Source organism: Calidris pugnax, unplaced genomic scaffold, assembly GCF_001431845.1.
Source record: "Calidris pugnax isolate Ruff unplaced genomic scaffold, ASM143184v1 scaffold20, whole genome shotgun sequence".
NCBI lineage: Eukaryota > Metazoa > Chordata > Aves > Charadriiformes > Scolopacidae > Calidris > Calidris pugnax.
In genome coordinates, this window is record NW_015094510.1 from 9,459,001 (window position 1) to 9,480,135 (window position 21,135).

General features: G+C 37.3%; 1 protein-coding gene across 1 annotated transcript in view; it reads right to left on the reverse strand.

Moving 5' to 3' along the window:
- Nucleotides 1-385: 385 nt before the first annotated feature.
- The window catches only part of PCDH17 (protocadherin 17), a 117,651-nt gene continuing 96,901 nt past the window's right edge, over nucleotides 386-21,135 (reverse strand). The window contains exon 5 of the mRNA XM_014966103.1: nucleotides 386-494. Within this exon, the coding sequence (XP_014821589.1) occupies nucleotides 430-494 (65 nt within the window). The 3' untranslated portion in view covers nucleotides 386-429. The remainder of the gene's footprint in view (nucleotides 495-21,135) is intronic.

A 21,135-nucleotide genomic window follows, 5' to 3' on the forward strand; every position in this document is an offset into this window, starting at 1 on the left:
CTTTTCTCCAGGTGAAACAACTGGACTTGTTCTCTAGATCCCTCCCCAGCTTTGTTACCCTTCTCTGGACACTGTGGATGACATTTTCCTATGTTCTTTTAGAGTGGCACTTACAAAGCCTGACTTCTAAAATCTGAGTGCAATATTCTACATCAGGTATCTCCACAGGCTGAACTTTGCTCTGAACTATCTCTCTCACAACAGCTGCTTGCTGTCTTGAGAAAGCATAACGTAACAATTCATAACAACTAGACAAACTCAGAGGACCAATTTCCCATCACTTTTATAATCCTGAAGAGTTTGGGCATTAGGTCTCTTTCCAGATCGCCATATATACTATCAGGGTTGCAATAATCTTTTTAAGACTTTCTTCTGAGACTCAGTAATGCAGCTGTGCTGGAACTTGCAGCTCCCACAGAATTTGCAGTTTCAGAGTTCTTTCCAGAGGCTTGTGGGTGTCCAGGAATATAGTTTACCTCTTCGAAGGCTCGCAGCTGTTAAAGAGAAAGATAAATGTTTCACAGAAATGAACTTTTTAACACAAAAATAGTCATCTATAATCCTTACATCATCAAAGGAAAGCAATGATGGTCAGGTTTCTTCTGAAACCATGTCCATCATCACTAATGAGCACTTTTAGCAGACAGATCAAAGACTTCCATGAGGTAGGGATGGAGAATACATTCCCTCAAATCTCCAGAACAGAACCCCTTTGATAAGTTTTGTCATAGCTGGTCAAGGCAAGGAGGAACACATGCTGTCAATATTCCTTAAGAAGCATAACCTGACTGACAGCATGACTACTGCAGGTGGCACTAGACATAAGACTAATTATTCACAAGGTGAAATAGAGCACAGTAGCTTGAAAGAATATAATGCAACTGTTAACAAATACACCTTTAAAACTCTAAAGCTGTTTGTTCTGCAAATTGTGTGCCTTTTGGCTTCTGTGAAGCATCTTGTCCTCATGATTCTCTTAGTTCTTATCAGCCTGGATCCAAAAATACTATGTTCTTGAACTTCCAGTGTAGGGTGCCCTCTAACATGTTACTTCAGGTATTTTGAATTAGCACCCCTCTGTGGAAAAATTCCTAAAATATATTTTTTATTAAAAGTATATAGCATTGTTCACACATTAAGAAAAAGATGTGAAATCGAAGCATTTCCAGAGTAAAACACAGCGGCAGCTGGTATTTGAGGAATCCGCTACATCACTGACTCCCTGAACAATATTGCTTGCAAAAAGCAACATGGAGGTTGGAGTGGAGTGAAGATTTCATGGCCAAAGTCTGTGATTACACAGCAGATCTGGGAACAAGGTGATCCTATGGAACTGGTAAGTGGCATGCTTGCTACCATGAGTGAACAGTCTGTCAAATTTTGACGAAATGCTGTCCTTTGTGCGAACTTTGCTCATTATAATGTCATTATAATACCAAAACACACCTCCAGCCCGAAGACTACCCACCTCCAAGGTGCGACCACTCCTCCTTGAGTCTGCGCCCTGAATTTTTCATAAACTATACCTTTAAATGCGAGGCAAGAAAATTTTACACCAATCATAATAAAAGTATTTATGACTAAAGCCACTCAAACTCACCTTGAAGGTAAAAAATAGTATAAAAATAACCCAAAAAAGGGATGATGCTAAGGAAGATACCATCGTAAACAAGTCAAGGAGGATCCCATCATGGACTCTTGGGACCAGTCGACAGGCTGAGCCTTTCCTCCCCCCCACAGGAACACCTGTGGGTAAGATTTAGACTGTTGCTAAAATAAACTGCACTGCTTAAGTAGCTAGCTGTTTCAGTTTCTCATCGAACGCCACCAAGCATTAGAGAGTGGCCGTGCTAGTTTATGAGCACGACTAGACTGAGGGTACAGTCCACTGTTAGTGTATCCAGAATTGTGAGAGTCTAATATATTGAACGCAACTGGACTGATAGTGGTGAATTGGGCATCACTCAGAATTTAAACCTAGCCACACCTAACCTCCCACCTCGGTGAGGGGTGTTAGAATGCAAAGGAGTTTATTTTCTGCCAAAACTATTTTGCACAACACCCTCCCATTCATAGATTAATCAGTTATGCTGCAGGATCCAAAGGGCATCACACACATTCTAGAGGAGACTCAGAGCTGAGTGGTTTGTGTCTCATCAGACTAGTCTACTCTGGAAGGAGATAGCTAGCTCTGAAAAATGAGGACGTGAACCAATCTGTGCTTTAGGGTGCAGGTCTGACCTCAACCTTATTTTATTTAGCAGTATAGTCATAGTCTGCGTTGTCTGGCTTAGGGACACACAATTTAAAGAGGGACAAAATTTCCATAATATTAGATGGCAATAGCCTCAAATGTCATCCTTTAGCCACTGTGTGATATTATGCCCTAGCACATCATGAGACAATATTACATTTTAAGATGGATTTTTAAAGCAACAGAATGAGAAAAAAACACCCAAACAACCAAAAAAAACCCAAACACCAAAAAGACCCAAACACAAAAGCCCCTACAAAATGCCTAAACATTCTCTTTGACATCCGTGTGTTTAAATAATCTTTGTACAGCCTTAAACTGTTGATGATAACACTGACTCTATGAATCTGTGAACCTACTGACATTCTGAATCAAAGCAGGAATCTGTTCAACATGATGTTCTGTTCTGACATGTCCAGTGCCAAATATTTCAGTGGCACTTGCAATAGTTCCCCAGAATGAAACATTACTGGATATGCTCCTCATTAAATAGGGATCCTCTTGACTGTCATCATTCGGAAATTGTAACATGTTCTAATGTATGACAATTTCATAGATTCATCAATGCTGAGGCTGGAAAGCATTACTATAGTCAGTCCAGTTAGAAGGTCTAGCTTGACCTTCTGCATAGGGAGAAAAATTCTCTGCTATAATTTCTCCATCAGGTCAATAAATAGTATAACCAAATTTCTAGGTTTTTGTATTTTTGATCCTATTTAGTAGAAAGATAAAATTTATCTACATAAATGAGTTGAACTGCTTTATTGAGTTGACTGTAAGGCTATTTTTTATTTTTATGTCATGGTTTGGGCGGGTTTGGCCAATGACAAGACGACGGATGCTCTCCACCACCTCTGACACCAAGCAGAGGACGAAGAGAGATAAAGAGATTTATGAGTTTATAAAGATACCTAAACTACTTTAATGAAATATTAATAATAAAATTAGAAAGGAAACAATGAAATAGATCCAATATATTTATAAATATATACAAAACCACATCAAGCTCCCAGGGAAATGTCACTGGCAGGCACTCAGAAATTTCCACATTGGCTTCAGCGACAGATAGGAACGGGATTCCAGATCTACCTTCAAGAATTCATGGATTCGGATCAAAATTTAACAAACTGACAGGGTCCTCCACAGACAACAGTTATTGAAGAAAAAGAGCTATTAAAAAAAAAAAAGCCCTTAAAGAAGAGCCATCCTCTTCAATCTCCCTTCCATCTCCCAACTTTTATACTGAGCATGGCAGACAGAATGGAATTGGACAGTTTGGGTCACATGACCTGGCCACACCTCCTTACAGGTGCAACCCCCCCACGGGGTAAACAACCAAGTTAGTTGACCCTCGTTGCCACAGCAACAAGTTTAAGCAAGAAAGTTGTTTCTGCTCCACTCCAAACCATTTATAAAGAACAGTGATTGTTACAATTGAATAATTGCGTCATCGTTATTATTTTAAATTATAATTTTACTATCTTCTGCTTAATGTTTACTCAATGCTCTCACTGAATGTACATTATGAACACAAATTTTCAAAAGAGAATGGTTGCTTTGCAAGCCTAGAAGTTATTAACTTAGGAAAATCTGTGCCATTTAAATTTCTGCAGATAAAATTTCCAGAAGGTAATCCGTTTCCCCAAAATTGTTTATAAAATGCCATATTCCTGCAGTCTGCAGCACCATCTGTTCCTGAAATAAGGTGAAAACATCCTGTATGGATCTAAGATTAGGGACAGAAGTCTGAAAGGAAAGGGTAGAGTCAGTTTGTGATAAAGCCTATGCTGAAAACTTGCTCTTCATTTGCTGACAGGTTGTTCTCTGAAAGCATTAGACAAAATAAAAATGCATATTGTGTTGTTAGCTATTAAATTGATTTTGTTGACAGACCATTTCTATCTATAGTAAAAAGTTAAAGGAAATAAGGGTTCAGCTCACCCCACCTGGCATATTAGGGCCCATTATAGTGCCATGCAAAGGAGTTTATGTGATTTTCTTGGGGGAGGATTTGCATCATGACGAAATATTACAATGTAGTACCTTATGAAGTGCATATTTAGCCACATTCTAGACCTAGTGTTAGCCTGAAAGTGATTTAATATACAAGAAAGGGACTACACAAGGGAAAAATTGAAGACTTTATTTCATAATAGCTGCTTCACTTTATGGCCAAAGAGGAAAACACAAAAGGAGAATGGAAGAAAAGGAAGGAATAAATAGCTAAAACATCTGAAAGTTTGATAAAAAGTTACTAAAGGTTTTTCATAGCTTTCACCTACAGAAGAAAAAAAATTGATGCTAATGAGTAAGGCAGACAGTAGTTGTCAAATTCCTAAGCACTTGAACGCCTTCCTTGAGTACTAGATGGGAATGTAATTGCACAACTAAAGGGGACCTTCTACATAATTAATACAAATAACGCATTTGCAAAATATGCCATATTTCCCTTCTCTTTTCTTTTCTTTTTTTTTTTTTGAAAGAAATAACTTATTCCCTGGAAAAAAATCTGTCATTCTGGAGCATCTTTTTCACCATAATGTTAGCACATCTTTTTGACAGTTTATTAAAGTTTCAAGGAGTAGTCATGCAGATTAGCCTAAATATCTTGTTTTCCTTACCACCAGATTTCTGTTAAAACAGAACAAATCATTACATTCATTCATCATCATTTGGCTGTGAGGTTCCAGGATGCCAAAAATAGTAAACACTTGTGGAATCTACAATAATTGAGAGCAACAGTAAATTACATTTTAAGTGCTCATCAAGGTGAGAACAAGGCATTTCATGATTCTCTGTACATCCTTGTTAAGAATTTTGCCAAGCTAGAAGAATGCACAGGCTCCTGTAGAAGTCGATAGCTGTAACCTTCCTATAAGTGTATTTGTGCTGTATAAACCCAGGGATTTGTTTAGAGATACCCAACCTAGTTTAACAAAAAAGAAAAAAGAAAAATGGAAGAAATAAAGAAAGAAAAAGTAGATTGCCTTGAATGGAGAGTTGTGCTAAAACCTCTAATATATGCTGGTTTTTTACTCAAATTTGATAATTTCAAAATCCAGTGGGGTTACCTGCTTCGTTTTCTCAGGATGAGATGTTGCGTTTAGCTGTAGTTTGCTAGAGAAAAGTTCCCACTGTAAGGCACAGCATCAATGTCTTCAAATTGAATATTGCCAATAAAGCAGCTGTTTCTTAGTTTGTCAACATATGCATAAGCTATATAGCTAGTAGAAACACCATCATAGAACAACTGTCTGCTTTAGAAGTTTCACTTTCTTCCCAGTTTTGCCCTCATTCAATACGATTCAAGGAGCTGGAAAAGTTTGCCTTTGGCACTAACAAGACATATTAGCAAGGTATAATTTTTGGATTATTCTTCAGCTGGAACACCATCTTGGTCTTACAAAATTCAGTTTCCATTCTATTTATAAAACGTATTTGATCTCCTCCTGCCATAACTTATTGTCGTGATTTTAGCTGAAATCACCGCAACCGAACTGACAGATGGCCCTTCCCCCCACCCCCGAAAGAGGAAAGGAAGAGATCAGGAGATTGAAAAGTTTAGAATTAACTAAACTACTTTAATGAAAAATTAACATTAAAAAAAAAAAAATAAAAGAGAGAAGAAAATAATGAAATAGATACTATATATATATACAAAACCGTATCAAGGTCCCAGGATGACAGTCCAGTCACCAGCAGGCACTGGGGAAGTCCCAGACTGGACTCAGTGATGGAGTCGGGAGTCTGGAGTCAGGAACACACGGGTCGGGATCAAAGGCAGATGAACAGACAGGGTCCTCTTTGGACGTCGGCCATTGCAGGAAGAGAGTTGACCCTTTGATCCCTCAGCTTTTATACTGAGCATGGGGCAGGTGGGATGGAATACCCCTGTTGGTGAGGTTTGTCTTGTCCTGTCCGTTCCTCCCCATAGATGTGACCCCTCTACGTTTTTCCGTTTCCGACCCTCTAAGGGGCAAATAACGAAAATTGGCTGACCTTGGTTGTTATAGCAATAAGTATAAGCAAGGGCCTCTCTGCACACCATTCCCTGGCATGGAGCACAAACATTGGTCTTATCACTCTGAGAACAAGCAGTTTTCTCCACAATATGCCATTAATTTCAGAGAGTTAGAAGAGGCCTAGCTAAAATGTAAAGTTACAGAACACAAAATTGGTCTGGTTTTACCTCAAACCAGGACACTTATACATACAGTAAATTATTTTTGTGTGTTGCTCCTTTCTGTATTCCACTGTAAGTTTTGCAAGTATTCCACTATGCCTGGAAGCAGATAATATGGGACAGTGAAGTCCCAAAGGGCCCATTTGTGTAGTAACCAAGATGGGAAGGGCTTGATCACTCATGCCCACTCTTTAATTCTTTCTTCAGTGTCCATGGAACATGAATAATGAAAGGGAGATATCCTGTTTCTAAAATCTCTTGTTCTTGTAGAAAGACTTATCCTTTTCTTTTTTTTTTTTTTTTTTTTTTTTTGTCTTCTGATTGCTTGTCTCTCTATATATTCTGCTGCAGGTGGCTCCAAAGCGGTACAGCTGAGTAGGGCTAAGAAGCAGATGGTAATAATTACTAAAAAACTTTATACAGGAGGCATTCAGGGAAAGCACATGTATTAAAATACAATGATTTGTAAAAATGTGTATGGAACTCTGTGTTACTCTGAATGCGAACTGCATTTCTAAGCTGCACAGGTCCTTGTTGAGTGTGGCCATGCACTATCAGGTGACTTAGATAAATCATGGAAAAGCATAACAGACACGGAGATCCACTTTGAGATAGTATGAGTGGAAATTGCTTCCCCTTTCATTCTCAGTAAAAGAGACAAACAGCTTCAGAAAAAATTTTGAAAGGTTTTGTCCTATATAGATAAAAATCCAAGGCCTCCCACATATCTTGTTTCTTCCCTTTGCTGTTGGCATAGATTTTGTTGCTGAGCTCTAAAGCTATTGAAACTAGACATATCAGGCAGAAATTTTACCACAATATATTTTTGGGAAAGAAAATCTGGTATTCTCTCTCCCTGGAACCTCCCATCATTCTTCCTGTTGTCTTACAACACTGATGGACATCACGTTGGGAGAAAAAAACTGACAGAAGAAAAGGTAACCGTGAGACAATGCTACAGAACATGTGAAATAAGGCTGGATACTCATGTATTTAATTAAATCCACAGGTTTCTAAATGTCAACTGCATTCAGTGAGTGAGACTACTGAGATTTATTTGTGTAAACTGGAGTGTATCCTCAGAACTCTAACTTAGAAAAGGCACCTTTGGTGTCCTGGAAAACACAGCTAAGTCAGAAAAAAGTTAAATTCAGACATGCTGACCATCTCCTTGATCTAATGAATAAATTGCTTAGAGTGATGAATGAATATAAACTAGAAATAGGTACGTTTAGTCATTTCAGGATTAGAATAAACCTTTATGTATATTTTTTGTCTAAATTTTGTTGTGGAGAGGAATTAGAAAGATCAGAAGGTTTCTGCTATCAGTTCTTTTTTGTCTTTCTTTGTTGACAATTACACTAATGCTGATGTGCCCAGTTTACATGTATTGATTTTTGAAAATTAAATCTGCAACAAAAGTTATTATAAAGACACAGAACAGTAGAAATAAACCTAGTAACTGCTTATTTGTTATGATAGGAGACAAACTGCTTTGAATTTGTACAAAACATTTCCCATAGAGGTATAGGAGACGGAAAACAGGTCCAAAGGCTGTCAACAATCTTGTCATACAGAATGTTACCAGATAGTGATTTTAGTGACAAGTATACTATATTATATATTAATATTATATATATAATATAATATATATTGATATATTTTATTTTATATGTGACAATAAAGTATGTTACTCCTTTGAGCCTTTTGATGCACCTGAGATGGATCCTGAGAACATTGTGTCCCAGTGGAGCATCAGGATCCTCAGGGGCTGACAGGGCGGCACATCACCAAACATGGCCCATCTCACTGCCCCCACCAAATGCAAAACTTAGGGTGATCCTCAGGCCATAACTACTACCTACCCATATAATACATCTCTGGCCTCAAGTCCCAGCCCTAGCTCAGAAAATTTATTGGACTCACTTTACCAACACTCACATTTCAGCCAGCTCCTCTTTGTAATGCATAGGGAATTCCATAGCACAGAAATGTTGGTTGGAGGGGACTTCAGGAGGCCATCTAGTCCAATCCACTCAATGGTGGATGTCTATCAGCAACATTAGGTCAATCACCCTTCATTTTGTCTAGCTAAGTCTTGAACACCTCTATGGTCACAAATTCCACAACCTCCTTAGACAACCTGGTCAAGTGTGGTACTACCCCACTCCAGAATTTTACCTTCATGTACAATCTTCTTTTACCAAGCTACAACTTGTGGCCATTGCCCCTTATAATATCATCTGTCACTAGCAAGGAGACTTTGGCTGCATCACCTTTGCATTACCCTTCAAATAGATATAAGTAGAAGCCCTTAGTTTCTTCTACACCAAGCTATATAACCTCAGTTTCTTCAGACGCCATTCATAGTAAATATTCTGTGGTCCTGGTTGTCTTTGTAGACCTTCATTGGATCCTCTCCAATTTCTTATCTTTCTTACACTGTGAAGTCCCAAAATGGATGCAGTATTTTACATACAACCTCACCAATGCCAAGTTGAAGGGAAGAAAAACTTCCCTTGATCTTGTGGCCAGAGTCTCTTAACATAGCTCAGTGTATAGTATGCCTTATTTGGGAAGAGAGAGGGTTGGGTTGTCTCCAACCTGGTATACAGCATTGCCCTCAAGCTCTTTTCAGCAGGGCTTTAATTCAGCTAGTCCCTTCCTAACCTCTGTTGATGCATGGAATCATTTCTCCTAAGTCCAGAACTTTTCACTTTCTCTTATGGAACGTCACCAGCTTTCTTTTGGTCTAGTGCTGCTAAAGTTTGTTGCAATCTCTTTGGGTAAAGTTTTGGCATTTGTTGTGGCCACAGTTACTGCCTCCAGTTTGTTTCATCTGAAAATGTTCTAAGTGCAGTTTGTGCTATTATACAGGTCACTGAAGGTCACTAAAGTCAAGGCAAATCATTACACCACTTTCTCTTATCACATACCTGGTCATTAAATTGCACAAATATAACAGATTTGTCACACACACTTCACTACTGGAAATGCCACACTGAGTATTCCTGATTACTTTTCTTGCCATTCACTTGCTTGGAAGTGGATTTCAAGAGCATGTGATCATCTTCCTGATCGTCCCAGGGACTGAGGAGACCAGTTTCTTTGATTCTCCTTTTTGTCTCTCTTTAAGATTTATGTTTCATTTTGTTTTGCTTTGGTTTGTTTTGTTTTTTTCAAGATAACATGACAGGCAGCCACCTCACAAACACACCAATCAACTTGTTCAGCATCTTTTGATAAAATTTATCAGCCCCATGATACAGAGTGCACCTAACTTCTACAACTATTTGTTCTAAAAATGAGAATCCCTTCTCCTTCCCACGCTTTGCTTGTACACACAGAGGTCAGTTGAGTCCTTCAGTGTTTTCTGTATTGTCCATGACAAGGCTGTCTTTCCCCTACATCAGATTCCTTTCATTTTCCCTTACATTTTCTTTGCAACTGGCATAACTATACAATCCCCACCTGTTAACCTTTATGTCTTTCACCAGTCTCAGCTACAGTTGGACTTCTGCTTTCCCAATCTTGTCCCTTGTCCCTAGCAATTCTTCCATACTTCTTTGTTGCCTTGTCGTCTTGTTCCCTATTTTGTTTTTACTATCTCTTGTGGACTCCCTTTGTTTGTTTAAGTTTATTGGAGAATTTCCCACTTAGCCAAGCAAGTAATTTGCCAAAATTACCAGTGTTCCTCTACAGCAGACTGGGGACAGACTTTTTAGTAGGGCCTGTAGTGATAGCACAACAGGTAGTGGTTTTAAACTAAAAGAGGGTAGATTCAGTCCAGATAAAAGAAGGAAATTTTTTTATCATGAGGTGGAGAAACACTAGAACAGGTTGCCCAGAGAGGTGGGAGATGCCCCATCCCTAGAAACATTCAAGGTCAGGTTGGATGGGGCTCTGAGCAACCTGATCTAGTTGAAGATGTTCCTGTTTATTGCAGGGGAGGTTGTACTAGGAGACCTTTAAAGACCCCTTCCAACCCAAACCATTCTATGATTCCTGAACTGTCTTTAAGCTCTCCTCAAAAATCAGCTGTCTGAGAACCTCCTGGACTTCCTGCCTAATGCTTTGTTTCTCTCCCAGCAGATGCCTAGCTCATTGAAATCCTGCATAAGGACAAGAATGTCTGAGTGTCACGTCTTTGTTAGGGTGACATGGTGGGTGACATGAGGGAGAAAGTCTCACTCACTACACCCTCTTGGGTGCTATTTCCACTTTCTTAGTGTTCCTTCCAACTCTGATTTTGAAAGAGATGCTCTCTACAGACAGGCCTTTAGATTCATGCTTGAATTCTGCATAAAGGAGATCATTAACACAGGGTATCACTCTCCCTCCCCCTCTTCTTACCAAGTAGCTCACATCCACCTGTAGAAGTGTTCCAACCATGGGTGCTGCCCTATCAAACTTCTGTCATCTTTACCATACCACAGCCAAACTCAGGGTTCTGGATTTCAGATGCCTTGAGGTCATAGTGAATTTTTATTTTTAATTATAACCAATAAAAAAGAGGAGGGATTATTCCATACCAGTTTAGTGCACATCAACTGGGAGAACATTCAGTGAACTGGACTTTAGATTGACTTGGAATAATTTAAAGTGCAGAACTGTGAATTTGTTTGTTTTGTAAAAATTGACATTTTTCTCCTTTATTACATAATATATTAAAAGAAGATATTGACAACTGTTCTATTTTGAGAGGCATGATTTGCATACATACTTTGGACATACATGGGCCAAAGCATTCAAGGTAAAAAGTAGGTTTTTGGTTTTTTTCTTTATAATATCTATACAACTTTTTTAGTGACAGTGTGCTTGGCAGCCAAAAGCTAAGACTTCTGGGCCTGTCCTAAGATTATTTCTGAGATTAAAATAATCTGATCAGTGTTTGGCCACATGATTGCACATCATAAGAATGGTTAATGACATGGTTATAAACTACTGTTATTCTCTATCCATTACCACAGTTCCTAGAAATACATTTCATGCCCATATACAAGGAAATTTTTTACCCACCAGTTACTGACACAAGCCAGTGTGTATTACAGGAACTCTAGAAATGTCTGTGTCTGCTTTATAATATGCAGTAAATAATTTTCATTCATGTAGTAACTGCACAAATATTAGTTATAATGAAACTGCCTGCATGGGCGGAATCAGTAATTTTTGCTATTAGCATATAATTCTGTATTCAACTATTTGACTTTTTTGTATTTTGAACAATGGTAGAAGTAAAATTGCACCATTCCTAGAGAGTTTCAAGTTTTCCCTGAGGCCATGAAATCTTTCCTTGGCTAATATAGTAATCCAAACTGGAGTCTGGTATTGTGTAAATGTGTGGCATGAGTAAATATAGTTTGTCTGCAAGAAATGCCATTGAGCCATTGATAATCAATGCCATGTTTTTTACCTCCAATCCAAAGGAAGCTCAAGGCAAGACAAGCTCTCCATTCTTCCCAAAAACAGGATAGCAGTAGAAATATGGCTTTCAATAAGCCCACTTGGAACACCAGTTTCAGTTTTTCCTACCTCTGGCAGCCATAAAATACATGTTCAGGGCTATGCAATACCACAGGTGACAGAACATTTGGAAATAGTCCATATAAACTCAGTACAAAATTTTCAGTTTATTATAGGATAAGAATGGGGAGAATGAGAGCAGAGCTCTTGCCATAAGCTCTGAAAAGGCAGGGAATTTACCAAGTAAAATAATTTAGATTAATATTGATTAGTTTAATGTTGACTTAGAAGAAAAGAACAGTATCACCTGGTAAACAGTCCAGCTTACTTAGTAGATCTTACTATGTTTTCCTTGGAGATGTCCCAATAATTGACTACGGTGAGCTCCACTTAATTGATTGGATCTGGCACAACTACATGCCATAGTAAATTAGTTTTGTGTACGCTGAAAATTCAGGCTATATCTAAGCTGTGAAACTCTGGTGGTCATATACAGTTTACAGATTTTCAGTGTCTACCATCAAACAAATTATGGTGCCTCAAACTAAGTAAATCTGTATTTTATTTGCCTTGGGAATGTCAGAAAAGCAAGAATGTGACGTGAGAGAATAATTTACAAATTGAATTGAATTATTAACATAGAAAAAGACAGAAAGTGTTCTGTTATGTGGACGTGCTGATTATAATCCAGTCTTTATATTTGGTTAAGGTAAGGACATTTCAACTACTTATCTAGATTTTGCAACTATTTCTTTAATCTGCAAATATAAGCAAAAAACAATCAGGGAAATAAGCAATAGATACTGTTTCAATATTTGCAGTTTAATGGACTGTCCAAAATGAGATTATGGGTGCACATGAAAATGGAAAACTTTTAATTAGCAAACTGTGCAGTAATATAGAATTACTTCTTTGTTATATGTGAATATGTCTAGGAAAAAAGATTGGCTCAGAATGTAGTTAAGCTGAATCTGTATGGCCCAGCTTTACATCTTTTACTTTCCTGTGATTATTCTCCTTGTGTGTGTGTGTTGCTAAACTTTTTAAATTTTAATTTCCCCATTCCATTAAAAGATAGGCACCTTTTTCATGATGCCATTTTGCTTACTTGCTTAGAAACCCAGAAGGGAGCATATTCCCTATTATTATTTAAAACAACTTAAAAACCTTGGCTCCTATAGGGACTTCACTGTCACACTCATTCATGTTTTACTGTGAGTGTCAGATGCTAGTTTTGTTATGCAGCATGAAATAGAAATCAAGCATAATCAAACAGCTTTTAAACAGCTTTTTCAGTGCAACACAATTATAAATGATCTTGGATAATATACATGGAGAGGTCAATTCATTATCTTAAATCAAGACTAGTAGTTATAGTGATAGACTACCTATTTATTTAAAATTCTATTAAAACAATATTCTTTCTGCCAGAAAATTTGACTTGGAAAAATCCATAGTTTAAGCAACTATCTGAATCATATAACAAGACTCAATTACACCAGGTGGTATTGACTGATGTATTTCATAATGTAATAAAGATGCCAACCCTGACAAAATTTGTTAGTTTGAAAATAGGGCAAAATGCCATTTTATTGCAAAGCTAATGAAAAATATTGCTTACGGAATGATGAGACATATCAAGTAGATTTATAGCATACAACATTTGTATGATCTCAAATATTTCAAAAAGATTGGAAAGCTTATGCAATGGGTGATATGACTATTGTCCCTGCAGTATAATAAACACAAGAAAAAGAAGAGGGGCAATCTCTGACATTCAGACTTGCATGGTAGAGGGCTAGAAGCTTTCTGTGTAGTAAAACTCTTAAACAGAGCATGCTGCTTCTGGAGCTTATGAAAGCACTGTCATGGCTGGACCACCACCTGGATGTTTTGCAAGCTCCTCAATTCAAAAAGATACTGCTTGGGGGGATTAAAGACTGTGAGTCGGATTCAGTGAATCCAAATCCCAGCAGAAGTTTGGCAGAAAACTGAGTTGGTTCCTGGGATGCCAGCATTAATGGCTGAGGGCCAGACACTAATCTCAGATGCACGGCACGTGTCGCCTCCTATCTCGATTAAGCCACGTCTGTGGCTTGCACACACAATGCATAACAGCAGATTTTCTAAGGCATATGCTGCTTCCAGTGCCATACGTCTTTTAGTTTAAAATCTGGTCCATAAGGTATGACTATTTCTTCTCTTTTTTTTCTTCAGCTGTTTGATGAAGAAAAAAAAAAACAAAAGAAAAGGAAAGTAAAAATTTGTTAACAGCACTCACCCTGTTTTACCCCTCTGGCTTTTTCTTCATCTCCTATTCCCTTCCTTTGAAAGGATTCAATCTGTACTGCACCAAAGACGCAAAGAAATTAAAGTAATAATAGAAGCAGCTCAAGAAGATTACTTTCCTTCATTCGTTCTTCAGTATATGTGAGACATGACAGGATTCTATAAACTCACAAGTATTTACTCTTTAAGCTAATTCTGCAGTGTTGTAAAACAACATGCAAACTGCAGGCTAGAGTGAAATAAGAGAGTCAGCATAGCAAAACTCGATTAGAAAGTTTGATTTGATTATCTGTTCCTTATTTGCATCACACTGCTGTTTCACTCAGAGGTACCTGACTGGAATATTTTCACTGCAATCTGAGCGTGGAAACTGAAGCTATCGGCAGAATACCAGGCTGCAGGAAGCGCAGTGTTTTATGCTCGAACATTCCAGCACTGTAATTGCTGCTTTGAAAATCATACTCCAAACAGTTTCTTGCTTCATTTTGTTTCTTGGTTTCGACAGAAAATGTCCAGAAGTTATGTGGTTGAGCTTGAAGATGAGAAATGGAAGACTGAGGGGCTGAAAGGTACTGTATGAGAGGATTGATGCAGTGTCTTAATGTACTGGCCTTGAACTATACGAACTTGATGGTGAATTCAGCCAGACTAAGGAGAGTGAGAATCAATCAGTTTCTGATGGCTCTAAAAGTCACAATAAAAAGGAAGATGGTTGTGTATTTATTGTCTAAGAGCTACACAGAAAACCCTCTTGTGCAATAATAATTAAAAAGGCTTAACTAGAGAGGTTAGCTCAAAAAACACGGAACAAAAACACCTGACCTTTCTGTTCCTAGAAGAAAGCCCATTAGTTGAATGATTGATTTTGTGCTTAACTTTTTTCTTTTTTCCTTTTTTCCTCAGCATGTATTTTTCCTCTTGGTCTCATTCTCTACATTACAATAAACACCCCAAAGTATTTTTAGCCATTGTATACTTAGCCCAAATTGGGGACTGGTAAGCGGGAGGGTAATTAAAAAGTCCTGTCATATTGAATTTCACTTTCAATAAGATACTTTTAGCCCTTCACATTCTAGCAGGACAGGCACAAGGAAATAAGCTGCTTTCGATTATTTTGTAAATACAAGGAAGAAACTGTATAGATTAAGTTTTTTAAAATATTATCCCATTTTTAAAACCTTATCCCTATTTCACTGATGCATGACCACAAAATGTAAATTAAAAATTGCAAGAAAATGACACCCCTCTGCTTCTGAAATGTTGTGACAAAGAATGCTCTTTTCTGTCACTGGCCCTGACTTTGCATAAACCTCTCTCATGCACACTGGAATCATATATAATGTAGATGAGATTGGTAGGGCCAGAAATCTTAATTTATTTATTGTATAAGTGTAATACCAGCCACCTCCTGTTTTCATTTTACCAATCTAATGCCAGCCATTTCCTGTTTTCATTAGACCATTGTAATGTTAGACTCCTACTGTTCTCATTAGTGCAGGACTGTGTAATGGCAACCACCTCATGTTTTCATTATAACAAAACTGTATGGTGCCAGCTGCCACTTATTTTACTTTACAGAATAGCATTTGAACATAGTCCATACTCTATCCAAGACAATATATACAAAGATGTCAATGATATTTGAAGTCTAAGGCCCCTGTGAAAATGTCAGGAAACAGCCTTCCTGACTATTTCGTCTCTAAAAGCATGGCAGAGAAATTATACAGAATACACAGAGAAGAGGTTAAGGCTGGAGTTAACCTGTTGTGGAACATGGTTAAATTCTAGCAACTGCATTTCTGATCCATAACCTTTCTGGGCTTCCGGAGGAAGATAAAAAGGTGGTTGTAGTAGTTCAAGGTCTGGATTAGAATTCTAGGCAAATCCAAGTTAAATTCCTGGCTCCAGCACATATTGCCTGTGCAAACTGCAACATGTAAATTCTCAGTTTTACTAGTCCAGCTGTGACTGGTCTGGAGGCAATAAGATTTTTTCTGTCCAAAGCATTAGATTGTTTTGTTTTGCTTTGCTTCTGTATTATCTATGTAATACAAATTTTTTCACCACTTATTAGAAGTGCTTCAAAAGAACTGTGGCTCCTTCTTTGGGGTCTTCAAATTCTATTTTAATGATATTAAATATTACTAAGAACTGCGTGCACAAAAATCGTCCATTGAGAGATCTTCAAAGATCTTCTATTTTCAAAGCTGGAAGGGTTCTGTTAATAAAGTGCAGTTAATCCAAGGGATTACAGCTATTTTAGTTTTTGAAGTAGGGACCAGAAGAAAAAGAAAACAACCTCTAATTCTAAAAGGAATGAGAAGTTGTGAAAATAATTGTACTAAAATGTTTTCTAGTTATTTACTAAAAGTTCTCATTTCAGTGCTCAGGTTTCTGCTGATATTGAACATTGTAGATCTCACAAAGAAACCCAGTGTCATTGCTCTGGAAAGACTATGTAACTGCTGTTTGGATGTCCTGTAGTATCATTGCAAATAAATATCTGGTTTACATAAGGGGACTGTGGCCTCAGGTCTATAATGAATGAATGAGCTGTGTTTTAGTCATGAGGCAGAGCCACCACTTCTAGTGGTACGCATTCATCTGCTGTCTCGATTCTGAAGCCTTGGGAGCTTGAAGTGCTTGCTATCAGGACCAGAAAAAGCACCACAGTGAAGGCCCTTATTCTGTACCTGACCAACATTATCATTTCTGCACAGTGACTTTGGTTTTAATTATTCATGTGATTCCAGCTTGTCATGTTTTATCTGTTGTATGTTTTAATGATTTATAGCTTCACTGTAGCTTGTGAGGAGAGGAAAAAAGCTCTATGGACAGGTACCATGAAAATAAAATTTTACTGTTATTATAAATACTGGTACTTATATTCATTTCTCTGGAAGAAAACAGCTCTTCAAAAGTATTTTGTTCCACTCTTCCAGTCTTGATGGAAAAGTTGTAGTTTCAAGAAAAGGAAAGTGTTCTTTGTCATTCTCAGATTGCTGTATTATTAACATCACTGAATAGAGTAATTGACAGATGTGTATAAGTTTTGTTAAAATGATTAAAAGCTCTGCAAATCATAACCTGTCAGTGTTCCCTGGGAAACAAAGACCTTTCCATCTGTTAGGGGACTCTCTAAATGAATGTAATGAGTCACCTTTAAAATGACAGCTGTCACCCGTAGTATTTGAGCCTTGAAGGAAGTGAAAAAATATAATGAAATACATAAAAACTGTCTATCAAAAAATATCTTTAATTTGTTATTATTTTGATCACCTCACTGTGGGCAGGGCATGATAGGTTGTAATTTGTCTGTGATCTCTAGTGTCTGGATTACATCCAAGTCAATAGTAAGATAGTTATGTTTAGTGATGTTACAATTTGGTAAGGCACTATATGCCTGCATATATCTTTGCACATTCTCTGTCACAGTCTTCACAATGAATAAAATTTTAGGAGGATAGTGGCATGTGACAGCAGCACATTTGAAAATTACTTCTTCTGAGCTGTGGAAACGCAATAAAACAGAAACTGAGGGATGGAACTGAGAGGGGTGGGGCTGGGTGCACTGTTGGTTCACCTGCAAAGAAGATACACCTGTATTCCCTTCCTTTTCAATATTTAAGTTTTCTTAGTAAAGGTAAGTGATTAATCACTCCTTTGCTTGCACCATTGTTTCCTCGTTCTGATACATTATCTGAACTAAGGCAGGTGGAGTCATAACATTTTCTGTGAAATAAAATGCAAATTCTGCTATGCAAATGGACCATTAAGAACTGAATTAGATTAAGCAGTGGTGGTAAATCAGCAATTATACGGCTTTTTCTTTTTTTTTTTTCCTTTTTACATCGTAAGATTCCAGCACAAATAAAATCCAACAAGTCTGCAACACATGTTGTAGATGGTAATGCTAGTCACCATTAGAAGAGAAATCCTAGGGCTGCTGATGTGCTTTTCAGAATCTAGTGTACATTTTACTACTGCTTTGATGCAGTCTTTAAAGCTAAGGATGCTGAGCAAAGTGCTTTGAGTTGGCTGGTAGCACAGTATATTAATTACAGCTCATAATAACTTCCATTTTTACGTAATTGTTGCATAGTTGTGCTTGTTACGCCAAATAAAATCTTGAGTCTGGACTGGTGATTGTGATTAATGCTGCAGTTAAAAATGAGCATGTTTTTAGCTTCATAGATGCTGAAGATTTTCTGGATTATTTAGAAAATAAAACCAACATAATAATAAAAGGAATTTCCAAAATGAGCAAACAGGTGGTTCTTCAAATACAATTCTAACTGAATTTTACCTGGCTGCAAAAGTGTGTTCCATGCTAACCAACACATGCATTGAACAAGGATTGGCCTTTCTCCAGACCACCCTTCAAGGCTTGGAAATGTGGCCTGGCATTTTCTAGTATGCCTTACAAACACTCGGGATGAAGGAAATAAAGAAATAGAATGAGGAGAGCTGGCACCCACTTACAAGAATCTATATGATTCAAGATTTGGCAGCAGCACCTGGTGGCTCCTCGCAGTTGAGTGTTGTCATTGCCCATAGAAGCTTGAATTTCTTCCAGGCAGGAGGTGATGTGAACAGCAGCTTAGACTAGACAAATTACTGGTTATCAGCAGAGCTGTCTCAGGTTTACATTCTTGATCCCACAGTAAGCTTGGCAAATCTCCATGAAAGCTGTTTGAACAAGAACACTTGATTCAGATGTCCTCCAATTGTTCCTGCTTCTTCTACTGTTGCAGTAATATGGTGGTTCCCTGATACTTCACCTCTGCTAAAGGGATAAGAAGTTACGGGAACCGAGAGTCTGCCCAAAGCATCATATTCTTGCTCCTCCTCAAGATTGATTTCTGCCTCCAACCACAGTAACTTTTGCAATTGTTGTGGTTTTAAATCTTAGCAGTACAGAGATTATTATAAGTACTGGAGATTGAATAATTTTTAAAAGGTAATTTCTTTGGAAATTACAGCACTGAATGTACTTACTGGAATTCTGCACGCTTCACCTGTGTTTCTAGATGTTCCATTCCTCTATCCTATTTCAGTCCACTGGAACAGGTGTATTTAGAAAAGAATGGTAGTGTATTTATAGTCATCAACAGCCCTACTCAACTGAGTTGCGGAGTAAAAAGTGTCCATGAACAAGGTTTTATTTGCCATGTTTCCTGGTTGTGGGGTTTTGGTTTTTTTCCTTTCCATTTGGGTTCTGGAGACTACTATTCAAAGCCTGCTACTTTTTCAGAAAGTAATTGCTCTTTTTCTTTTAAAGGATTGCTGTGTCTTATTTTGACATGTACAAAAAGATTAAGTCAACTAAACAAAACCAGTTTCTATCCACGTTGCATCCCTAAATGAGTCAAATGAACAGACTCTGCTGAGGTAGCATTGGAGCACTGAGTGGCAGAGAGCTTGGTTCACTAACATACTGGTGCACGGAAGCATAAAAGTTATTATGGAAGCATAATTACCAACCTCTGGAGTCTCTTACAGAAGAATATAGTATGAAAGAAGCCCAGAGTCTGGACAATGCTCTTATTCTGGAGCTTTCCACTGCTACAGACTTTGAACTGAGGCAAAGCTTCAATGTTTTTAAGAAGCTTATCTTGTGGTCAACGATAAAGTCTTATTAACAGTTACTAATCTCTACTCTAAATCTCTTTTAGCACAATGGTACCATAATGTTATTAAAATAGTTTTACATGTATTTTTATTCTGCTGTATTTATTATATTCACTTGGTGTTATACAAATTCTTATTAAATGACATAGCAGTGGCTTATATTCATTTTGTTCTTAATTTAGAATGAGACACAAGGGAATAGAAAATCATTGTTATCGCCAATCCAGCTTTAAGCATAGAAACTTGTAAGGGTATTCAGAGTAAATGCAATTTCTCATCTGGTCTAAGTCAGTCCCTAAACATGTACTCGTAATGAAATACATTGTTATGAGCCATATTATAGTTAGAAGATATTAAATGTTAGTTATCCAGTTGTCCAGAATATACATATCAGATGATTTTTTTCTCATTATTTAAGTAAAAAAAAAAAACTAAAAAAAATCATTTTCACTAAAGATGATGTAGCTATATGTTTAGTTATCAAGAAAGCATCCTGATTTAGAGCTGACTAGTTTCCTAAGCGTGATACTTCTCTCAACAGGATCTCCCACTGAACTCACAATAGCGAACAAAGTATTTGTTCATAAAATGATGTGTTTTATTTGGAAAAAAAATTGTTTTAATATATTTTAGTAACTTTAATATGATCAAATTTTAAAACAAAGTTTTTTAAGAAATAAATGGAGGTCTTATCTACAAATACTATGATAAATATTTTTTAATTATATGGAATGAAATGTGAAACTTCTTTGAAGACATGAGAAATCTGCTCTAAATTTTCTACATGAGAAATTTACAATGCAAAGTATTTTAAATGGACATATGAAAAGGAAGGAGTGGCAACTAAGAAAAGGAGCACTTGCAGAAATCATTATAGCACATAGCATCATAAAAGATGTCTGTTGTAAAAGGGTTAAAAAAATAGATGCATGTAACATTTTCCCAAAGACAGTAGTAACAGAAATAGATAAATGTCATTTTCTGGTGGTCAGACAGATATTGTGTTTCCATTTTAATGTTGATGCCAGCACAGTAATCCATTTTTTATCACTTTCAAATCAAACCACTGAAAACAGTTCTGTATGTGATTGCCCCTAAAATGATGGAAAATTTGCAGTTATTACAAAATGTAATTGCAAATTTTTTAAGGACTATTTCTTCCTGCAAACATATTAGAAATATGTTTTCTGTACTACGCTAACAATCAACTGATTTCCAGAAGCATCTTCAATGCTGGTTTTGCCTTGGAAAAAGTTGAGGATAACGAATCCCCTGGTTCTCCAGCAGCAGTGCAGTAGGTGCATTTTAATAACAA